The 19,455-nt window shown below is 42.0% G+C and overlaps 1 protein-coding gene across 4 annotated transcripts in view; it reads left to right on the top strand.

Moving 5' to 3' along the window:
- LOC121906435 (SREBF chaperone) overlaps nucleotides 1–19,100 on the top strand; it is a 35,936-nt gene extending 16,836 nt beyond the window's left edge. For all 4 annotated transcript variants that reach the window (XM_042425317.1, XM_042425315.1, XM_042425316.1 and 1 more), the window contains exons 9-23: nucleotides 1,698–1,810; nucleotides 2,041–2,135; nucleotides 2,472–2,570; nucleotides 3,443–3,655; nucleotides 4,045–4,430; nucleotides 5,490–5,639; nucleotides 10,187–10,388; nucleotides 10,879–10,994; nucleotides 11,223–11,760; nucleotides 12,244–12,329; nucleotides 13,162–13,244; nucleotides 13,608–13,774; nucleotides 13,930–14,010; nucleotides 14,337–14,543; nucleotides 15,590–19,100. In XM_042425317.1, coding sequence (XP_042281251.1) covers nucleotides 1,698–1,810; nucleotides 2,041–2,135; nucleotides 2,472–2,570; nucleotides 3,443–3,655; nucleotides 4,045–4,430; nucleotides 5,490–5,639; nucleotides 10,187–10,388; nucleotides 10,879–10,994; nucleotides 11,223–11,760; nucleotides 12,244–12,329; nucleotides 13,162–13,244; nucleotides 13,608–13,774; nucleotides 13,930–14,010; nucleotides 14,337–14,543; nucleotides 15,590–15,835 — 2,782 coding nt within the window. In that variant the 3' untranslated portion in view covers nucleotides 15,836–19,100. The remainder of the gene's footprint in view (nucleotides 1–1,697; nucleotides 1,811–2,040; nucleotides 2,136–2,471; nucleotides 2,571–3,442; nucleotides 3,656–4,044; nucleotides 4,431–5,489; nucleotides 5,640–10,186; nucleotides 10,389–10,878; nucleotides 10,995–11,222; nucleotides 11,761–12,243; nucleotides 12,330–13,161; nucleotides 13,245–13,607; nucleotides 13,775–13,929; nucleotides 14,011–14,336; nucleotides 14,544–15,589) is intronic.
- The last annotated feature ends 355 nt before the right edge of the window (nucleotides 19,101–19,455 follow it).

Below are 19,455 nucleotides of genomic sequence, written 5' to 3'. Positions count from 1 at the left end.
CTCAGAAAGACAAGGACAGATCCACACACACACACACACACACACACACCAGCTTATTGACGGTTTCCTACTTCCTCTGCTTTTACCTTCTGTGGTTTTGCGTTAATGTTTACAGCAGGGGGGCAAAAAGTCAGTGTGTTAGTGTGGACAAAGAAGAGAGGACGTGGGGCGGGACTTCGCGAAGGGGGGCGGAGATGTCATCATATTGACACGTAGCGTTCGTCCAATCGTTTGAGGGTTACTAGAAAGCAGACGTCGTGGCGTGACAACAGCAGCACACCGTCGTCCAACCGTAGACCACGAGCCATGGGTTGTGCTTTTGTATGAGTTTGCATAAACAGACATCGAGGTCGACATAACCACACTATACATACACACATCCTGCTTAGTCATAGCTGACTTCACAGAGCTGCTGAGATAGTGATAGCGATAAGTTGTGTGTGTGTGTTTTGTTGTGTACAGTGTTAGTGAGTGTGACTGATGTAACGTGCAGAGCTGTTGACTCTGTGACCCAGTTATGCTCTTACTTCTATAGCACCGGCTTATCTTTATTCTCAATCTAATCTGTCTCTACACTTCCTCAGAGTTGGAAGTTCCCAGCAGATACCTGACAACTATTGATAAATAATTTCCAGCGTATTTGATTATTTACTTTATTCTGTCAGCTGCTCTAGCAGGAAAATTACAGGAATTTTTTTTACGTCTCCGTGCTGGTGACGGCCGGCGATGTGAATGATTGTGAACGCGATATCTCAGGAACGCCTTGAGGGACTTTTTTCAAATTTGGCACAAACGTCCACATGGACTCAAGGATGAACTGATTAGATTTTGGTGTCGAAAGGTCAAAGACACTGTGGCCTCACGAAACACGTGTTTGGCCGTAACTCAAGAATTCATATGCTATAAATGCCTTATAGGATGAAGTGATGACATTTTATATCCAAAAGGTCAATATTCAACGCCATAACTCAGGAACAGACGGGGAGATTGAGACCATATTTCACATTTGGTCAGATACTGAATCAGTGACACTGATCTTGGTTCCCACCTTGAAACTGTGGTGATTTTATTAAATTCCTTCAAAGTCTTCACTACAAATGTTATGAGTCTGGAGAGACGTGGATGTAAACTGCAACTTGATTGGTTGGTGGAGGCAAACAACCGCAAGGTGGTATTTCTAGTTTAAATACTAAATGTTGCAGTTTTAGCTGTTGGCAATGAATTTTAAGATCCAGCCTTTAGTCACCAACAGATGACGTCACCTGATCTTAATCTTGTTGATCCTTATCTGATCATGAATGTGTGCACCAGATTTCATGGCAATCCATCCAGTAGACACATTTCACTCAAAACCATAAATGTGAACCTCATGGCACTAGAACAAAAGTCAGTGGATCAGCAAAGTTATGAGGATTCATCCTCTAAAGACCATGAATGTCTTGAACGTCATGGAAATCCATCCATCCAAGTGGTGGACTGACCAAAAGATGGAGTTCCTGGGTTTATTTTTGGATTCTCTAATGTGGGAAACAAGCAGAGAACAGAGATTCAATAACATGCTTATGTGGCGACGGAAAATTAACCCTAGTGATGATCATGACACTGTGAACACTGTATACAGACGCAGAAATGAATCCCGGTTTTGTTTTCCACTTTTAGTCTTGAGGTTATAGATTTTTCCTGTTTCCTCTCCGCAGTGAGATTTTTCCGTACCTCGTGGTGGTGATCGGCCTGGAGAACGTCTTGGTCCTCACCAAGTCTGTGGTGTCTACGCCCGTCGACCTCGAGGTCAAACTCCGCATCGCTCAGGGTAAGAGTGAGAGAGTCGGCGTGTTTTCGGATGCATTAGTACATTAACGGTTTTTCTAGTCATTAGTCATTAGGGTTTAAGTTTATCCAGTCAGGATTCTTGGAAGAAGGAAGATGTGTGTCATTTTTTGCATGTGTCATAATTTCCTATATTAATGAGAGAAAGGATCTGGACATTTAGCAGCTCGAGTACGTCTCGCTTATTTTTCAAAATGTCCTTTGTGTCCGCAGGCCTTAGTAATGAGAGCTGGTCTATCATGAAGAACATGGCCACTGAACTGTGCATCATCCTCATTGGATATTTCACTCTAGTGCCAGCTATCCAGGTAACAGAAATATTGTTGAAATGTTGCAAACAGTAAATGAATATGCAGACATGGGTTGTAGAAGGTGTTGGGAGGAGAGAGAGTGAGAGATGTTTCTTAATAAATAACATTTGAGAAGTGTAAACTTGTTCCAAGCCTGAAGCTTCATCCAACAAAACACAACGCTCAAGTTAGACTTAAGCTAGATTGAAGCGCTCCACTTCACACTAAGCATTTCTCATTGAAATTTCACAAAAGTTAGTGGTGCATACTTCTGTATCAAGCTAGCTAGTCACGGGCCGTACGCGTCGGTTCCAGTGAGACGTGCTAACATGTGATGTCTCTGTATGTTTGCAGGAGTTCTGTCTGTTTGCTGTGGTGGGGCTGGTGTCTGACTTCTTCTTGCAGATGTTCTTCTTCACCACAGTACTATCTATAGACATCCGCCGCATGGAGGTCAGAGTTCTCACACACACACACACACACACACACACACACATAAACCTCAGTTTGAGCCTCATAAAATCATCATTTTACATTTCAGACATAATAAAAGCCAAATGTTCCCTCACAAAGTAAATACAAGTAAAACTCTTAATATTTATTCATCATATCTGACATCTGTGAATCAGCAGTAATATCACAATTAGCAGAAGTAGGTCATACAGCAGGTCAGGTGGCGGTCACAGGCCCACATACATTCATCACATAGTTTTCAGATAACTCTTTCCACACGTGTGTGCACTTCTTACTTTAAAACCTCTTACTGCTCCACCGTTCGGCCTTTTTTCCTGTCACACACTTACTAGTCTTTATCTCAATGCCTTGCTAAATGAGCATTAGCACCATAAGCTGGCTATAAAGCCCATACATTTACATACACAAAGAAAATCTGCTTAAGTATCCATAAAACCTTAATCCTGAGAAGAATATGTGAAATACGTGATTAACAGGGCTGTGACGAACTAACAGTTATTTTCCTCATCGATCTGTTGGTTTTATTATTTATTTAATAAATCATTTTGTTTAAAAAATGGAAAACCATGAAACAGGTCCAACACAGTTTGGCAGAGCTAGTAGTGATTTCTTAAAATAGCTTGTTTTGTTCTGACCAACAGTGCAACGCTTGAAGATATTCTACGTAGAATAATATGAAACAGAAGAAAGCAACAAATGCACGAGAGTTGTACACTTAATTAATTAATGAAATCATCTAGCAGCGTCTAACTCTGCTTCTGGACTTTGAGTAAAAGAATTAGTGTTTGACTTTCTTAGAAGGCAGAAACCAATCAGTGTAAACAAACATCTAAACCACCTCGTCCCTCCAGCTGGCTGACCTGAACCGCCGCCTGCCAGCGGAAGCGGGTCTTCCTCCACCCAAGCCCGGCCCGCTGCGTCCACGTGAGGTCCCCCCTCCCCCGAGACCTTCCCCTCACACGATCACCCTGCAGACCCCGGCCTTCAGGAACCTGAGGCTTCCCAAGAGGCTGCGTGTGGTTTACTTCCTGGCCCGCACACGCCTGGCTCAGCGCATTATCATGGTGAGAAGACGGATCGGAAACCGTTTGCTGTCTGTCGTTTATCCCACGTTGTTGCATTGTGTGTCTGGATTTATTGTGTCGTTAATCAAATCCTTATAAATGTCAGAAAAACAAACAAAGACTGGCAGCGACGTTATCTGTCAACTATTTTGATAGTTCAGTGACGCATGAGCACGGCTGCACCCTCAAGCTGACGTCCATGTTTGCCTGCAGTTCAAACTTCTTCTCAGATGACTAATAATTTTGCATTGACAAGACTAAGACTAGAGAATTATGTTCTTTTATGAGATTAGGTTCTTTTGTGAGAGATTATTTAATGAGACAAGTTTATATGATAAAAGATACTCACAGTGTAACATGATATATGAGAGAAACTGCTTCACTTCCAGGTCGGCACGGTGATCTGGATCGGCATCCTCGTCTATACCGACCCGGCCGGGCTGCGCACCTACCTGGCCGCGCAGGTGTCTGAGCAAAGCCCTCTGGGAGACCCCGGGGGAGGCGGGCTGCCCCCTCACCTTGGGGTGGCCCCTGTCTTCCGCGGAGGAGATCCTACCAGCACCCTCAGCGTCCACCCCGCACCAGATCCGACCCCCTTACCCGAGAACCAATCGCAGGGTCACCACGGCTCAGGCAGGGCAGAGCCTCTCCCCCAGGCCCCGCCCACCGTGCCTCAGATCACCTGGGGGTCGGAGGATGAGGAGGGATGGAGGAGACTCTCCTTCAGGCACTGGCCATCGCTCTTCAGCTACTATAACATCACTTTAGCCAAGAGGTGAGAGGAGCAGGGAAACTCTGTTCTTTACCTGTTTACCCAAGTTAGTTTATTTTAGGCTGAGATGTTAAGATGTCAGACTTCCTTCTTAATTAACTCCTTTTTAATTTCCCTTGGGCTGACTGTGGCTCAGGAGGTAGATTGTCCTCGGGCAAGATCTTGAACCCTAAATTTCTCCCGATGGCTGCACCATTGGTGTGTGAATGTGTGTGTGAATGATGAGCAGGTTGGCACCTTGCATGGCAGCACCTGCCATCAGCGTATGAATGTGTGTGTGTGAATGTGGCTTGTTGTGTAAAAGTGCTTTGAGTGGTCGTAAGACTAGAAAGGTGCCACATAAGTGCAGTCCATTTACCATTTAAACAGCTTAAAGGTTGGGTAAATCATGTATTTTACAGTATCATGTATATTCTGTACTCTTCAAACTCTTAATTGAAGCTGTACTGTATGATATTTATACTGAGTGAAATATCCACAGGTTAAGTCAGTCCATTAAATGAAAAATGTTAGATGTCTTGTGCATAATTTTACACACATTTCTTCAAAAGTCAGCCCAACATATTTGATATCTTTGGAAACTTTGGGATCTCTGCTATAATTTAAAATAAAGATTTACAAGTCAAACAAGCAACTAAAGCAGGGAAATATTTAATTTCTTCCACTATTGATTTTTGTCTCGTTAGGAAAGTCAGACTGGTGCAGCAGAGAGACTTCGATATCAATAAAAAGATGGAATAAAGCAATAATTAAAATTACTGACTCTCAAATTATCAGCTAACTAACCTTCTAAGATGGTGTAAATCACATGATTTCATACTTCTGTGCTGGCAGATGTTTCTTTCTGATCTATCATATCCAAATAAACGATGAAAGAAAAGTCTGAAGACTCATAATAAAAGGGCATAAACATGACATTCTGAGGACTCTTCATCATATATCTATTGTAGGAAAAGCCAGTTCCTCCTCCCTCTGTATAATTTTTCTATATGAAAGGTGTTTTGTCCAGGTGCCCCGTCATGTTTCGTTACATCCTCTCTGTTGTTGTCTGTCCTGTTTCAGGTACATCAGCATCTTACCCGTCATTCCCGTCACCGTTCACCTGAGCCCGCAGGAGGCCATCGAGACGCGTCACCCTCAGGACACCAGGCACCCACCGCCACCCATTCCCAAGGTCTCTGCAGATCTACAGACGGACCTCACCCTCTACAAGTCAGTACTGACACACACACACACACACACATTCATCTACACTCCTGGCATGGTTCGTACCAGATGTGCATGACAAAACTTATTCAGTCCAAAGTCCGGCTGAAACTGAGCTAATAAGTCAGTTTCAACACCTCAACAGAAGGTTATTTGTAAAATCCAGACATGCTCAAAGTAAGGAAGAATGTTCACTACAGAGCTGTAGTGTCATGTTACTAAAAAACATCAAATATGGCGATAAGTAGGGGAGAGATTTCATAACTGACCAGCTGCATGTAAATGTGCTCCTCGGTTCTTTTCTGCATGTAAATTAAATGAAAAAGTGAATTACATCCTTTTAAAATGTAAAATAGAGCCACAAAATTTTAAAAAATATTGCACAGTGCAGTTATGATTGTCATATAAACGGATTGAGTGTTTATTGTTTGTACAGTGCCTATAAAAACCCTTCAACACACCTTGTACTCACTGTTTTATGACATCAAATCACACTGTATGTCAAAATGAAAGCATCTCTCTACAACCTGGTCTAACTGATGATAGAAGCTTTGTTTTCTTTTTGAGACTGCCATAAATTCATCAGTTAGGAAGAAAAGGTTTTTTGGAAATATGCAGCTGTTAAAGAAAAAGACATTGTATCAGTCATGTCGCCCTAATTCACAGTCACACACTAAGCCAGGGCCCTTACAGCACTTACAGGTCCTTGGCACCAGAGTGTCATTGAACTGATTGCACAGTGAACATTGAAACCTTTTATTTAAGCCTCCTCTAAAGCAGTCCTGCAGCTGGAGTCGGAGCAGTAAAGCTGAATAGAGTCCAAGGTGATCCAGGGCCAAGGTCATGTAGATCATACTCTGATATGTGTGGAATGATCAGAAAATAAATTACTGTGTTATACTGAAATTTTACCACAAGTCAAAACCTTGTAGGAACTGTTTACTTTTACTTCTAGAGGAAGCGAATACAGAAAAAGGAATAGATCTTTGACTTGGGTTTGCATAAAGTGCACTGTGCCAAGTGTCACTGGACTCATTGTTGCTTTATCTGAGACAAAAAATGAGACAAAGACAAAGAAAAGGGAGGCAACGCGTTCTTGACTCAAACTGACCGGACCAGCTTGGCTGACTGGTTGCTTTTAAAAGGAGGGAAAGATGTTTTTTCTTGTCTCAACTTGCAGGAGGTTTCTTCCCCACATGCTAACTGAGTTATGAGAGACAAACTCAAAGGTCACACGCATCAAAGTTATCCGGGTCAAAAGTCTGACATCAATCAACAACTTTCACCACTTATGATGTGAATGTTGCACAATACAGCAGTGATTTGAGACTTTGGTCCAAACTGAAATATTTCATCAACTAATAGTTTGATTGCTGTGAAACAGACATTCATGACGCTCAGAGGATGAATGCCCCTCTAGTGAAATATCTTCACAGCTATTGATTTGATTGCCTTAAAAATTCATGTTCCCATCAGGATGAACTGCAGTCACTTTGGTGTTAGCGTGCTAACACACTAAACTAAGACCTGCCTAGCATCAGCATGTTAGCACTGTGATTGTGATTGTCATGTTAGCATGCTGACGTTAGCATTTAGATCAAGTTGTTGCTAAGTACAGCCTCACAGAGCTGCTAGCATTGCTAATCAGGCAGCCATTCATGCAGTGACAGATTGTTTATCACTGCTCTGACATGTCATGTCATTATATCCAACTGTTGGGCACGTGGGAAAACGTGTGTGCCAGAAAGCATGTTGTGTCACTATGACAACTGGCGCCACCAGTCTTGGCTGCCTGGTGATTTAGATGTTTCTTCTTCTGTAGATACATTTGAAAATACAATATGAAGATGGAGTTATCTTAATTGTTGCCTTGTTTTTTGTATGTGATGAAACATTATAAAAAATGTTCTAGATGGTCAGATCAGACTACTTTTATCTTGGAGAGAAATTTAGTTGTCACATATCCTACTTTGTATACTTCCTTGTTGGGGTTTTGGCTTTCCATCTCTTTTTCTGTTACATTTTATGACACATTTATCACTTTACACTATCCCCCTCACCAACAATATCACAGTCTGCAGTTGAGCTTTCATAGTTGTGTAAGGCAGCGTGTTATCACCCAGACTGCTGAGTGGAAGGATCGCTTCTTCACTTCACCTTTTAGCCAGTAGATACGACGGCTATCAGCTGGAGATCGGGTCAGGGTCGTGACCGTCACAGCGGGGAAGCGGCAGCTGATTTCACAACCTGAGACGGAGAGCAGGCCAGGTGTGATAAAGGTGAACAAAACGTAACAGCGGGGATTCAGAGCAGGTTGCAACACAGGGAGTGACACAGAGGCGGGTTTAAAGGTGTGACAAGGACTCGTCTGCAATTACAAGGAAAGATCTAAACATGCAAGGAGATAAATCCTCAGTGGAGCCTCGCAGCAGTAGTGCTAGTACAGACAGGCATGTTCTGTAAAGATGAACCTGTGACAGGATGTTAAAGCAGCTCCTCTGTTTTTAAGCCTCTGCGCTGGAGACACAGCGCTGCATCATTCTTTTAGACTAACACCTGCCTCGCAACAAACCCAACCTCCTCCCGCATTAGCATTTAGATTAGTTAGAATTTACAATCTTTCTCTCAGTATGTGTTCATAACCTCGGGGACAGACCGTGTCAACAAATGTTTGCCTAAAGTCAAGAGAGAGAAGGAAGTAGGATTTCCTCTCATAAAGGTCTCCATTAAACAACGGGCTCAAAGTCTAAGAGGAGAAATAGTGGTTTATCTTGTTACCTGAGGAATAAAGAGTCCAGTTTGTTGACACTATTTAAACCACCAAACCTTGTTACTGATTAAAAAAACATTGTTCTGCCTCCCGATATCATCACACAATCCTCCAGCAGCTCTCAAAGACTCGTGCAGTCATCAGGTGCTATCAGCATATCATCATAATACGCACTATTTCTGTTTAGTGTGTAATTGCTCCCAAATACAACAATAAAAACACAATGCAACGAATCAGCAACTGTTTTTTTTATTGCTACATTTAAGATTGTTGATGAGGAGACTGTGCAAAGGTTGTCAGCTAATTGTAATGTTTTATGTCCTTTGGCCTGAATAAGTTTTAGGGTCCAGTTATTCTCACAGGTTGGAAAGTTTTTGCTTCAGATTCTGCCAAAAAAGCGCACCGGTTAAGATGTGTGCCACATATCTGCAACTCTCTCTCCCCTTGTTTCCTTTCATCTCTAATCTTTTGCTGTATAACAAAGGCATAAAAATATAAATACCGTATAAATAAAAAGATAAATCAAGTAATTCATTAATTGACTAATTGTTGTAGCTCTCATCTAAACTTTGTACTATAATAAAGGCAGAAGAAGCCAAACATTTACTTAAAAATTCAACTCTCTATCTTACGGCTTTTGTTGAATGACACAACATTCCTCACATGTGTAAAATAAGTACTTGTAGCCTTTTGTTTAAAAAAAACTCAGCCTTAGTTTCAGGGCAGCAGATGGATTTTAAGGAGCGGTGTTTCAGGCAGAGCAGGTCGCACCTCTGTGGCAGATTTCATCATCACAGCTCTGCTACATTCCACACAGCAGGTAGTAGAGCAGGTATACCGTACGTGCTATGTGGTGCTCCGCCAGGTCACCGCACGGTGCAAGAGGATTGGGTTTGTATGGTTGGACCTGCAAGGGGTGTAGTGTTTATTTATTTTTCTGTCATGGAAACTAAACTCCCGGTTGTCACGTTGAAGTGATTGAGAATTTGTCTTTGCTTTTTTTGTTAATCTAAAACACACAAAGTGTGTTTATTCATAAAATTAAATCAGAATCGTGTTTATTGTCACTTCCACAGTACATTCAGCATACATGGGAGCAAAATACCATCCTCCATATTTCAACATGTGCAACAAACAAGACATTACTGAAAGTCATTAAAAAGTTCACTCATTAAAAACAGATAATAAATAACAAATAATAATAAATAATAGAGAGATGGTGCACTAGGAAATCTTGCTGTGTTGTTTTGCTACTGAACTGTTTTGATGGGAACAGTTGCCTCCGTTTGTTGTGTTTTTCTTCTTTTATGCCAAGTTGTTTGTGTGTAATTACTTACAGACTGAAATAAATTTCATTTTGAGTGAATGCAGCAACCAAAGAGAGCAGATTACTGGGTTAGCAGGAAGAAAGTCGGCTTTGGATGCTGTGCAACGTTTTTACTTCATTCTTGAAATTTCTGTCATTTAGTTCCTGCTGCTGGTCAGTAAATGACCTGAACTGTAGCTTTTTTTGGTGCTATTATAACATGTAATTAAGATGACATCACTTGATAACTTTGCAGTGATACTTGACCATAAACATTGAGCTGAAGGTGACTGGTTTGACATCAGACATTAGACTGGAGAGGTTACCTGTATCTGGTCCAAACCTTCCTGCCACGACAGATCAAATCAGACTAAATATTACAGGACACAACGCAATAATGACAAAAACAAACATGCTTAAGTAAATACAACAAAAAAACTTTCCATATTTGACTCTTTTGTCCCTTCTTCACTCCAGGGTGGCAGCTCTGGGCCTGGCTGCGGGCGTCCTGCTGGTTCTGCTGCTCTTCTGTCTCTACCGGGTTCTGTGTCCAAGGAACTACGGACAGAACGGCGTCGCCCACGGGCGCCGGCGCCGAGGGGACCTGCCCTGTGACGATTACGGTTACTCGCCGCCCGTCAGCGAGATCTCACCGCTCCTGCTGAGGGGCCACAGTATGGTGAGGATGGACTCAGATAAAGAAAACACATAAACACCATTAAGTATTGCTTTAGAAAAACAATTCACTCGCTTCACTTATGTCTGTTAAATAGAAACAGTGACAGTGTTGATTTCAGTTGCCATGTTTCACAAGCTGTAATTATGAAAGTCTCGTGTGCGTTTCACCAGAAGAGTCCGGTTACAGTGTCAGTTTGGAGCAACAACAGGAGGTCACTGTGTCAGTCAGGGACACTTGAACAGGAATAGAAAATCGGTTGTGACTCAAAGATAATGTCATGTAAGCCAAGAATAAACTGACACCTGCTCTTAAAAACATTGTTACAAGGTTCAAAGGTCAAAGTGCTCGCAATAAATAAGACCTTTTTATTTGATTGGATGCAACTGTAGGCGGACAACTGTAGGTTAAAAAGATACAAACTGAGGAAATACGAGATGATGTGTTTGTTTTTATAAGAAACTGGCTCACGCTTTGCGTTTCCGTCTGGCAGGACATCGAGTGTTTGGCCAGCGACGGGATGCTGCTGGCTAGCTGCTGCCTGGCGGGACAGATTCGGGTTTGGGACGCCCAGACTGGTGACTGTCTGACTGTCATCCCAAACCACGGGTGAGAACGCTTTGTGCTTTGACAGTCATTGTGTCGGGACTTTTTCTGACATTTAACAGACATTTAGACAGATATTTAAATCTTGTCTGTATTCATTCTGGCAGTTAGAACGAGTATAAAGTGATTTTCGTTCGCTATTTTCCAGCCTTCATCTGTGACAGTCACTTCAACTGTAACCTAAAATGAAAATGAAATATTGAAACTGTGCACTCTGTGTCTCTTTGTCAGGCTGAGGCGGAGCAGCAGCAGCGGCTGCTGGGATCAGCGGGACGGCTGGGACAGCATGAGCGGCGCCGCCGAGTCGGAATGTTTAGGCTCCGAAGGTCGCGACACGTCCATCAGCGGCGACGGCCTATCAGAGGACGAGGGCTACCCGCTGAGACGCCGCACCGCGCCCGCCCGGCCCGTCCTCTTCACCGACCAGCCGGATCTCACCCCGCTCATCGACACCAACTTCACCTCTCAGCCACCCTGCCACCTCTCCACCCCTCCCAGAGGAGGCTTTGACTTTGGAGGCCTGGTGGAGCGTGCCTACATGGAGCACGAGCCCCCCTCGCCCTCCGCCTACCCTTCTCCCTCTTCAGCATCATCCTCACCGCCCTCAGGTGCTCAGCTCCATAGTTTAGGGGATGCAGGAGCCCCTCTGAACCAAGAGAGGGCCTCCGCAGCAGGGACACATGCAACCGCGGACTGGGACAGCTCAGTCTGGGCCATGGAGCTGAGAGGAAATCTGATAGCTGCCGGGAGGAGCAGCGGGAAACTGGAGGTGTGTAAAATGAGACCTGTTGTTGTAAAAAAGAAAAGATACCCTATCTATTATTTTCAAAAGCAAAAAATGGAAAAATGCAAGTTTTTATGAGGTCATGATGGTGAACAAAATGAGTTTTAATTCTTGTTTTGTGTCTTGTGTTTTCTGAATCTGTCCACTTCTAAAGATATTCACGATATCTGACAACCTTTTTAAATGAAATAACACCTCTCGTATTGAATCTTAAATTGTGACGTGCGATCACAAAAATTCATCAGCCGTCAAATGATCCTTCACATGCTTCTTCCTGTTTGGAAATATTTTCATTCTCAGTCACATTCAAATTAAAATCAGACGCAGGTGAAATATCGCGGAAGCCAAACGAACTCGTCATGTGTCTGAAAAACTTGTGAAGAAGATTACTGAACTCCTGTTTTCCTTCTTCTGTCATTCTGTGTAAAACATCAGCATAAATGAATAGAGTGCTACGTTTGGTTACAGTTGTGGGACGCGGTGGAAGGGTCGCTACGCTGCAGTAACGAAGACGGCGTCTCGGGGATCACAGCTCTAGCCTTCCTCAACAACAGGTGAAACAAAACACACAGACATGACATTTGTTTCAGGTTTTATTCAAGGGCAGGTTCCATCTTTACATTTTATTTCAGTGATTTGCTGTGATATAACCACTGTTTTTGAACAGTATGTGCATACTTGAGTTTTTCTCCAGTAGATTGGTTAGAGGAGTTGGGGAAGTGAAAGTGTGATGTGATTGGTCAGTCAGTCGCCTGCTGACTTGAATCAGACAGATTCTGTTATGTTTCATCTTGTGATGGATTTATTACTGGATGAATGTTGAAACAGTCGCCTTAGTCATTAAACACATGGCCTTTGCTCTGCTATGTAGCGCCGCTACTCATTTTCCCTGAAGCGTAATCGTCTAATATTACATTTCAGAAAATTTTTAATTTGGTGCTTTAATAAAGAGGAGCTCTTTATTTCAGGCAACTCCTCAATAAAACACTGCAGGAAACCCTGTACTAACTGTTGTAGAGCATTTCTATAAGGACATAATGTGTTTAAAGCAAAAGTAAAGGTCAACCCAGGATTTACCTTCACATGTCAAATGTAGGACACAATAAAAAAAAAAAAAAGGTGCATTGATTGATTGATTGATTGACTGGGACATTGTGCAGTTTGAAACATTGAAGATGCACCAGAGTTAGCTTGAAGCTAGTTTGCATCTGTAGTCCCCAACAAAAAAAACATACAACAGCACAACAACAAACAGTACAAAGCAAAAAAAAAAAACACCATACAAAATACAAAACTACACACATTCACCCACGATGTTGATGCATCCTCCAGCTTGTTACATCTAAATGAATATAAATCATACTGAGTCTCCGTGTTTCTCCTCAGAATCGTAGCGGCTCGGCTCAACGGGTCTCTAGATTTCTTCACCGTTGAGATAAACAAACCTCTGGGTCTGCTGCAGTACAGAGGTGAGGCTCACACTCAAACACCGTCACCAGTTTCATCACATCTGTGTAGTGACGTGTTTTTAATCTTGACCATTAAAATGTGTTGTTTTATTTATGAATTCTGTATATTCTTACAGCAGTGATTAATGTCTTTTTCAATGTTAAATTGTTCTGATGAGCCAGTTAAAGGTTTTAATGAGCTTAATGTGAAGTAAGTGATAACAAAATTGAACAAAAAGCATATATTTGTATATATATATATACTGACAGATTACAGTATCTAAATCGTATTAATTCTACTTAAATAAAGATGAAATAGGAGGCGTAAAGATTCCAGATAATTTAGGGGGGGAAAAAAAACACCCATCTGTTGTCCTCCTGCAGGTGCCCCCGGGCGAGGCAGCATGCCTCCCTCTCCCTGTTACAGCAGCGAGGACGTGATCAGCTGCCAGCTCACGCGCTCGGTGCAGTGCGCTCATCAGAAGCCGATCACGGTGCTGCGAGCGGCCGCCGGGAGGGTGGTCACCGGCAGCCAGGATCACACAGTCCGGGTAAACAAGACTGAACACTGACATGTCTGATGTTTATGAGAGGTTGTAAGAAGAATTATCAAGTGTACAGAAAGCACAGATATAAATAGACTAACAGTGTTATTAATGTCAGCGTCTGATCCTAATAAATTCTCTCTCTGTTGTTTATTTGTCAGGTTTATCGTCTGGAGGACTCGTGCTGCCTCTTCACCCTGCAGGGTCACTCTGGAGGGATCACAGCCATTTACATAGACCAGGTCAGTACTAAACCCTGACCCCAGTACTGCTCTATCTATTGTTTCCCTCCACTGCTGTTCACTGTTGACCTTATACACAAATCAGCTTTGTGCTTTTAGTTATTTTATGAGCAGAAAGTTTGTTTATAAACTGTTTCTGAACATTGAATCACCTGAAGTCCAGTCAGTGTTATTAATTATTGATTATTAATAGTGATTTTAGTGACGTTTTGATGTAGAAATGCTGCCTTAATGATCATCATATATAACTCTGGACTCCTGTGTTGACATATAAATGGTCAAATCTTCAGTCAAACCTTTATTATTTTGAGTCTCGGTCTCCTCAGACGATGGTTCTGGCGAGCGGCGGGCAGGACGGCGCCATCTGCCTGTGGGACGTCCTGACAGGGAGCCGCGTCAGCCATGTTTACGGTCACCGCGGCGACGTGACCTCGCTGGTCTGCACCACCTCTTGTGTCATCAGCTCAGGACTAGATGACCTCATCTGTATCTGGGACCGCAGCACGGGGATCAAGCTCTACTCCATACAGCAGGTACACCCGACACACCAATCACCAGCGAGCGTGCAGCTAAACCAGAACTTCCTTGTCTACCCCGTCCATCTCTCTCTGCACCAAATCTTAAAAGCTGGTTATAAATATATAGTTTCATATTTTTTAAAAAGGCACAGTGATGTCCTAAAGCAGCTGGGTACTGTAGTTTTTGGTTTTTTTTTTGCAAACAGGAGTAATTGGTGCATTTGTAAAGGACTATTTCCAGCTGCAGATTAACCCACATAGTGATTATTTACAGCAGCAGGATGTGTGCGTGTGTGTGTGTGTGTGTGTGTGTGTGTGTGTGTGTGTGTGTTGAATGACTCAAAATAAACTACAAAGTGTGTGTTCATGCTAATGAAGGAACACGTCATCCGGTGTAACAGTGCGGCTCATTGATGTGCTTTTAGTTTTTTTTTGGGAGGGAAAAAATGAAGCTGTACAGAGGAAAAAGACTTCATATATATATTTATATATATATAAAGACTTGTCAGAAGGATTAATTCACTGTTGTTCTTGGTCTTTTTATGGGACGTGTTGACAAAATGGAAAATATAGAATATAAGCAGCTTTATCCTTAAACGGTTTAACCCATTTCTGATTTTTTTTGGATTCTTGGTGGATTTCAGAGCGGGAACGTCTGGGAATATGATCAACTCTCAAGTCAGAGACCGTTTAGAAATTTTACTGACACAATAAGTTCATTCATTTATAAGTTGATCAGAAAAGGTATTTTGATTTTATTTGAGTAACAATTTAGTCTTTTATTGTGCAAAAATGCAAAACATTTGCTGATTCCAGCTTCTCAGAAAGGAGAGTTTTCTGCTTTTCTTCAGTTTATATCATTAAATTGAAATCTTGGGGTCTTAAGCTGTCAGAAGGAAAAAAACAAATGCATCACCTTGGACTTGAATGCATCACCTTGGACTTAGACTTTCCCAATTTTGTGACTTTGCAGATTCAAATAGTTGAATCTCTGACCTCTGACTCTCGTTTCTTCTGTTTTCTTTCCGGGTTGATCTAACGTCTCTCTCTCTCCTCACCAGGACGTGGGCTGTGGGGCCAGTCTGGGAGTGATCTCAGAGTCTCTCCTGGTGACGGGGGGTCAGGGCTGCGTCTCTTTCTGGGACCTGAACTTTGGGGACCTGCTGCAGACGGTCTACCTGGGCCAGAGCAGCGACGGCCAAGGAGTCCGGCAGCTGCTGGTGCTCGACAACGCCGCCATCGTCTGCGACTTCGGCAGCGAGCTCAGCCTGGTGTACGTACCCTCGGTGCTGGAGAAACTGGACTGAGAGAGACGGACGGTAAAGACGTGGCGGTTAATGTCGGTGGGAGCACTCGAAGAAACAAAAAAACAACATGCACTCAAAACATTCTTCTCCTGTTCATCATTTCGACTTTCCCACTGTTTTTTTTTTGCTCTTTTTGTTGTTTATTGATCATTAGATCATACACAAGGCTCTTTTTTTTTTTTATAGCAGTGAGTTTTAAATGCAAGCCCGGGACACAACCTGCTGCATTTTATCATCAGAGGGTGACAGACCCCCCCACGAGATCACATGACATTTAACGAGGGTCATGAGGTCCGTTCAAGAAAAAGCTGGATGTTTCTCTTCCCTAAAGAGGATCCACCAGTCACCAGTTTGTGCTTTTGTGTGTGTGTGTGTGTGTGTTTGTTTTTGTGGCTCTGCCCTCTATGCTGCTGATACGAGTGGGGCTTCTGAGGGAGGACCCCCCCCCTCCTCCTCCCCACCCGCCCAGAGAGGAAGATAAAAACGGTCTTCTTATTTTTTAAATATTCCCGCTGCCTCGTTCGCTCCACAGCGACGCGCAGCCACAGCTCGACGGGTCCACGGCCTGTTGGGATAAGCTAAGCAGTTATACAGAAATGTGTGTGTGTGTGTGTGTGTGTGTGTGAGAGAGAGAACGTGAGACTGAATGCATGAATGAATCTGCCCTTTTTATGACAAAACACTGCTGAGAACAAAAATCGATTGGTTACGTGTGTGTGTGTGTGTGTGTGTGTGAGAGAGAGAACTGATGATTACTGTATAAAGTAAACCTCCAGAGGGGGCTGTTTTTATATGTATAAATCTATTATTTATTAGCGATACATTTTTAATAACAGTTTGTTTATGAATGGCTAATCCTGGCTCTTATACAAGAATATAATGTGGAGATGGTGACATAACTGTAAGATGGTGATTTTTTTGGGGAGGGGAGGGGGAGCGGGGTGGGGCATTGGTTTTAAAATAATTATTTGTAATATTGAACTGGAAACACTGAAGTGTTTGTCGTTATGGAGTCGGGGGTTTAAGCCTCTGATTCTGGGGTTACTGATGCTGTTCGAGGGGCCCCCCCCGAGGCCCCCCACCCCTCAGGCCCCCTGTATGCTACACCTTCATCAGGCTACCTCCATTTTCCAAAACTGCTTGAATTTTGGATGAGAATACTGACGTCATCGCCGCGCACAGGCTGTCGACGGCTGACGTCATGTTTACATTGGCTACTGTATTTTTTTAAAAATTTGTGCCCTTTAGAGATTTTTTTTTTTTTTTTTTTAAATCGCTGTTTACTGTAACTGATTCATCTTAAACAGTTTTCAATCCCGGATTTTCCATTTTGGCCACAAGCAAAAATAAAACTTTACTGTACTTTGTCCGACGTCGGACCTCACATCACATTACAGTACGTTTTCTAGCCATCGCCATGTTGTTGATGCACACGGAAGTGGAGCCAGTCAGTGAAAATGTGAAGGCAACAAATAGCTATAAAAAAAAAAAAGAAGGCTATAAATCAAACGGCACCCAAAGACTTTGTGTCTCCTTTTAAAACGTTGCTCAATTTTATGCCCCTATTAGCTAAAAATACACATAATATATACACAGATGCTCAAAAGCGTCGCCCTTGCTGTTAGACAATGTTTCATACTTAAATTTGTTAATATATTTGACATTTAATTCTAAAAATCTGCAACTGAATCGGACTCCTGATGTATCCCAGGGCTGTGACACTTAAACTAACTGTTGTCTGCATTTCATTTCTTATAAACTTTGAGAGGTACGCACATCAAAAAAAATCTCCTGCTGGACCAAACGAGCAAAAATTTTGAATTCACACACTGTTCATTGGTTCCCATAATGTTCTTTTTTTTTTCACTGTTGTTGTGCAAAGTCTCAGTCAGTAATAGATCTTCATCAGGCACGAAACATTTCCTTAAGCTTCACATATCAACTCAAAGTGATGACGATAAACAACAAACGGCCATCGGTTACAACCTTAAACAAATGCGTTTTAAATGTGTACAGCTACAGAATTGGAAAGCAAAGCCATATGTTGCTTTTTGTCTTGTTTTTTTTTTATATGTATATATATGTTTTGTTGTGATGCTTTGTCTTCTATGAGTGTCAGAAACATTGCACAGCAGCAGTGAATTCAAAATGATTGTGGGAGCAAAGACGCTGTGTGCAGTTTTAATATTTATCGCTGAAAACCGTTATAAATCACATTGGTTGGTTTAAAAAACACACGATATATAAACAGTAATCTGCTGCGATGCTCTATAATTCAACACGACTAGTACAAATACTAAAAGTCTTTAACATGAAGCCCCTTTTTCATAATTTTACAAGATTTAGTTGATAACGCTGAAGTTCAACCATTAAACCCATAATTTCTCCAATTTTCTAATTATTTTTTTTGCTCTTCCTCTCACTGAATAGTCACATAGTAAGGGTTAAACAGCTTGCAGTGTTGATACGCTAACATAATCCTCTCAGTCAGATGTATGACTGGTAAGAGATGAATAAAGATTAGTTAGTATCTGCGAGATAAAAGTAACACTTTACCAGTGATGGAATAATTCAGGTGTGAAGAGTTTTTACTGTGAAAATCACATTCCTCTCCGCAAACGTGGAAATCCATCACTAGTCATTAACCAAACTGTTAAATTTGTTGTTTGTCTACTCACAGAGCCAACATTTGTTTTTGGCAGATTTTTATTTTATTTCAAAACATTTTATGTGATTTTTTAAAGTCTGAAAGTAGCCAGACAATTTTGGGACGTATTTGAACACCCATTAGCTTGTTGTTGTAGGTGGTGCCTGAACTTCACCTGTTTACTCTGGACTCCTGTTTGTAAGAATGTAGTCCTCCAGGTTTAAGACCTTTCCCTGACTGGCACCAACAACATAAAGAATGTATTTTCTCCAAATCATCCACCATCTACTGTATCAGTGTCTACTGAATGTAGTTCCAGGAGGCGTGACGAACAAATCCGCTTTAAAAAAAAAACAAAAACAACAACAACAAAAAAACCAGCAACTAAAATCCTTAACAGTATCGCATCGCAACACAATGCACTAACCCTCTCTGACAAACATGCTCACACACCTTAGGCACTTTTGTGAACATCAGCTCACATACAGGAAAAATGTGGACGTAACTAGTAATTTGCAAACACGCACACCGCAAACGTGTCATGGATTACGGTTCTGGTTCCTCAGGGATGCAGCGGCCGAGCGGCGGTCGCACACAAAAAAAACAAAAAAAAACAAACAAGCAGCTGAAAGTGATGTTTTATGACAACTGTTGACCTTCGGTGTCAGTATTCACATTTAATAAATTCTAACTTTTTAAAGACGAGCGCGGGACGCCTGTGGCACCTGCATCCCCACAGAAACCAGACATGTGACCTCCTTTTTTTTTTTAATTTATTAGCTTTGTGTTTTCTGTTGTAAACGGTAGGCGAGAAAGCTTTAGAAATGGGAAAATGTGTAGTTTTTAAATTTTGGTTGTTTTTTTTTTAACTTGTTTTCTAGCGATGTCAGTTTGATTTAAAGGATAAGGCTGGCGATTTTCTCTTTTTTTTTATTATTGTCAACAAATCTCATGTGCAGAGCCAAATGCACAT

This window comes from Thunnus maccoyii, chromosome 10, assembly GCF_910596095.1.
Source record: "Thunnus maccoyii chromosome 10, fThuMac1.1, whole genome shotgun sequence".
Lineage (NCBI taxonomy): Eukaryota > Metazoa > Chordata > Actinopteri > Scombriformes > Scombridae > Thunnus > Thunnus maccoyii.
The sequence above is the reverse complement of the archived record's forward strand: the minus strand, read 5'-3'. Positions and strand labels throughout refer to the sequence as shown.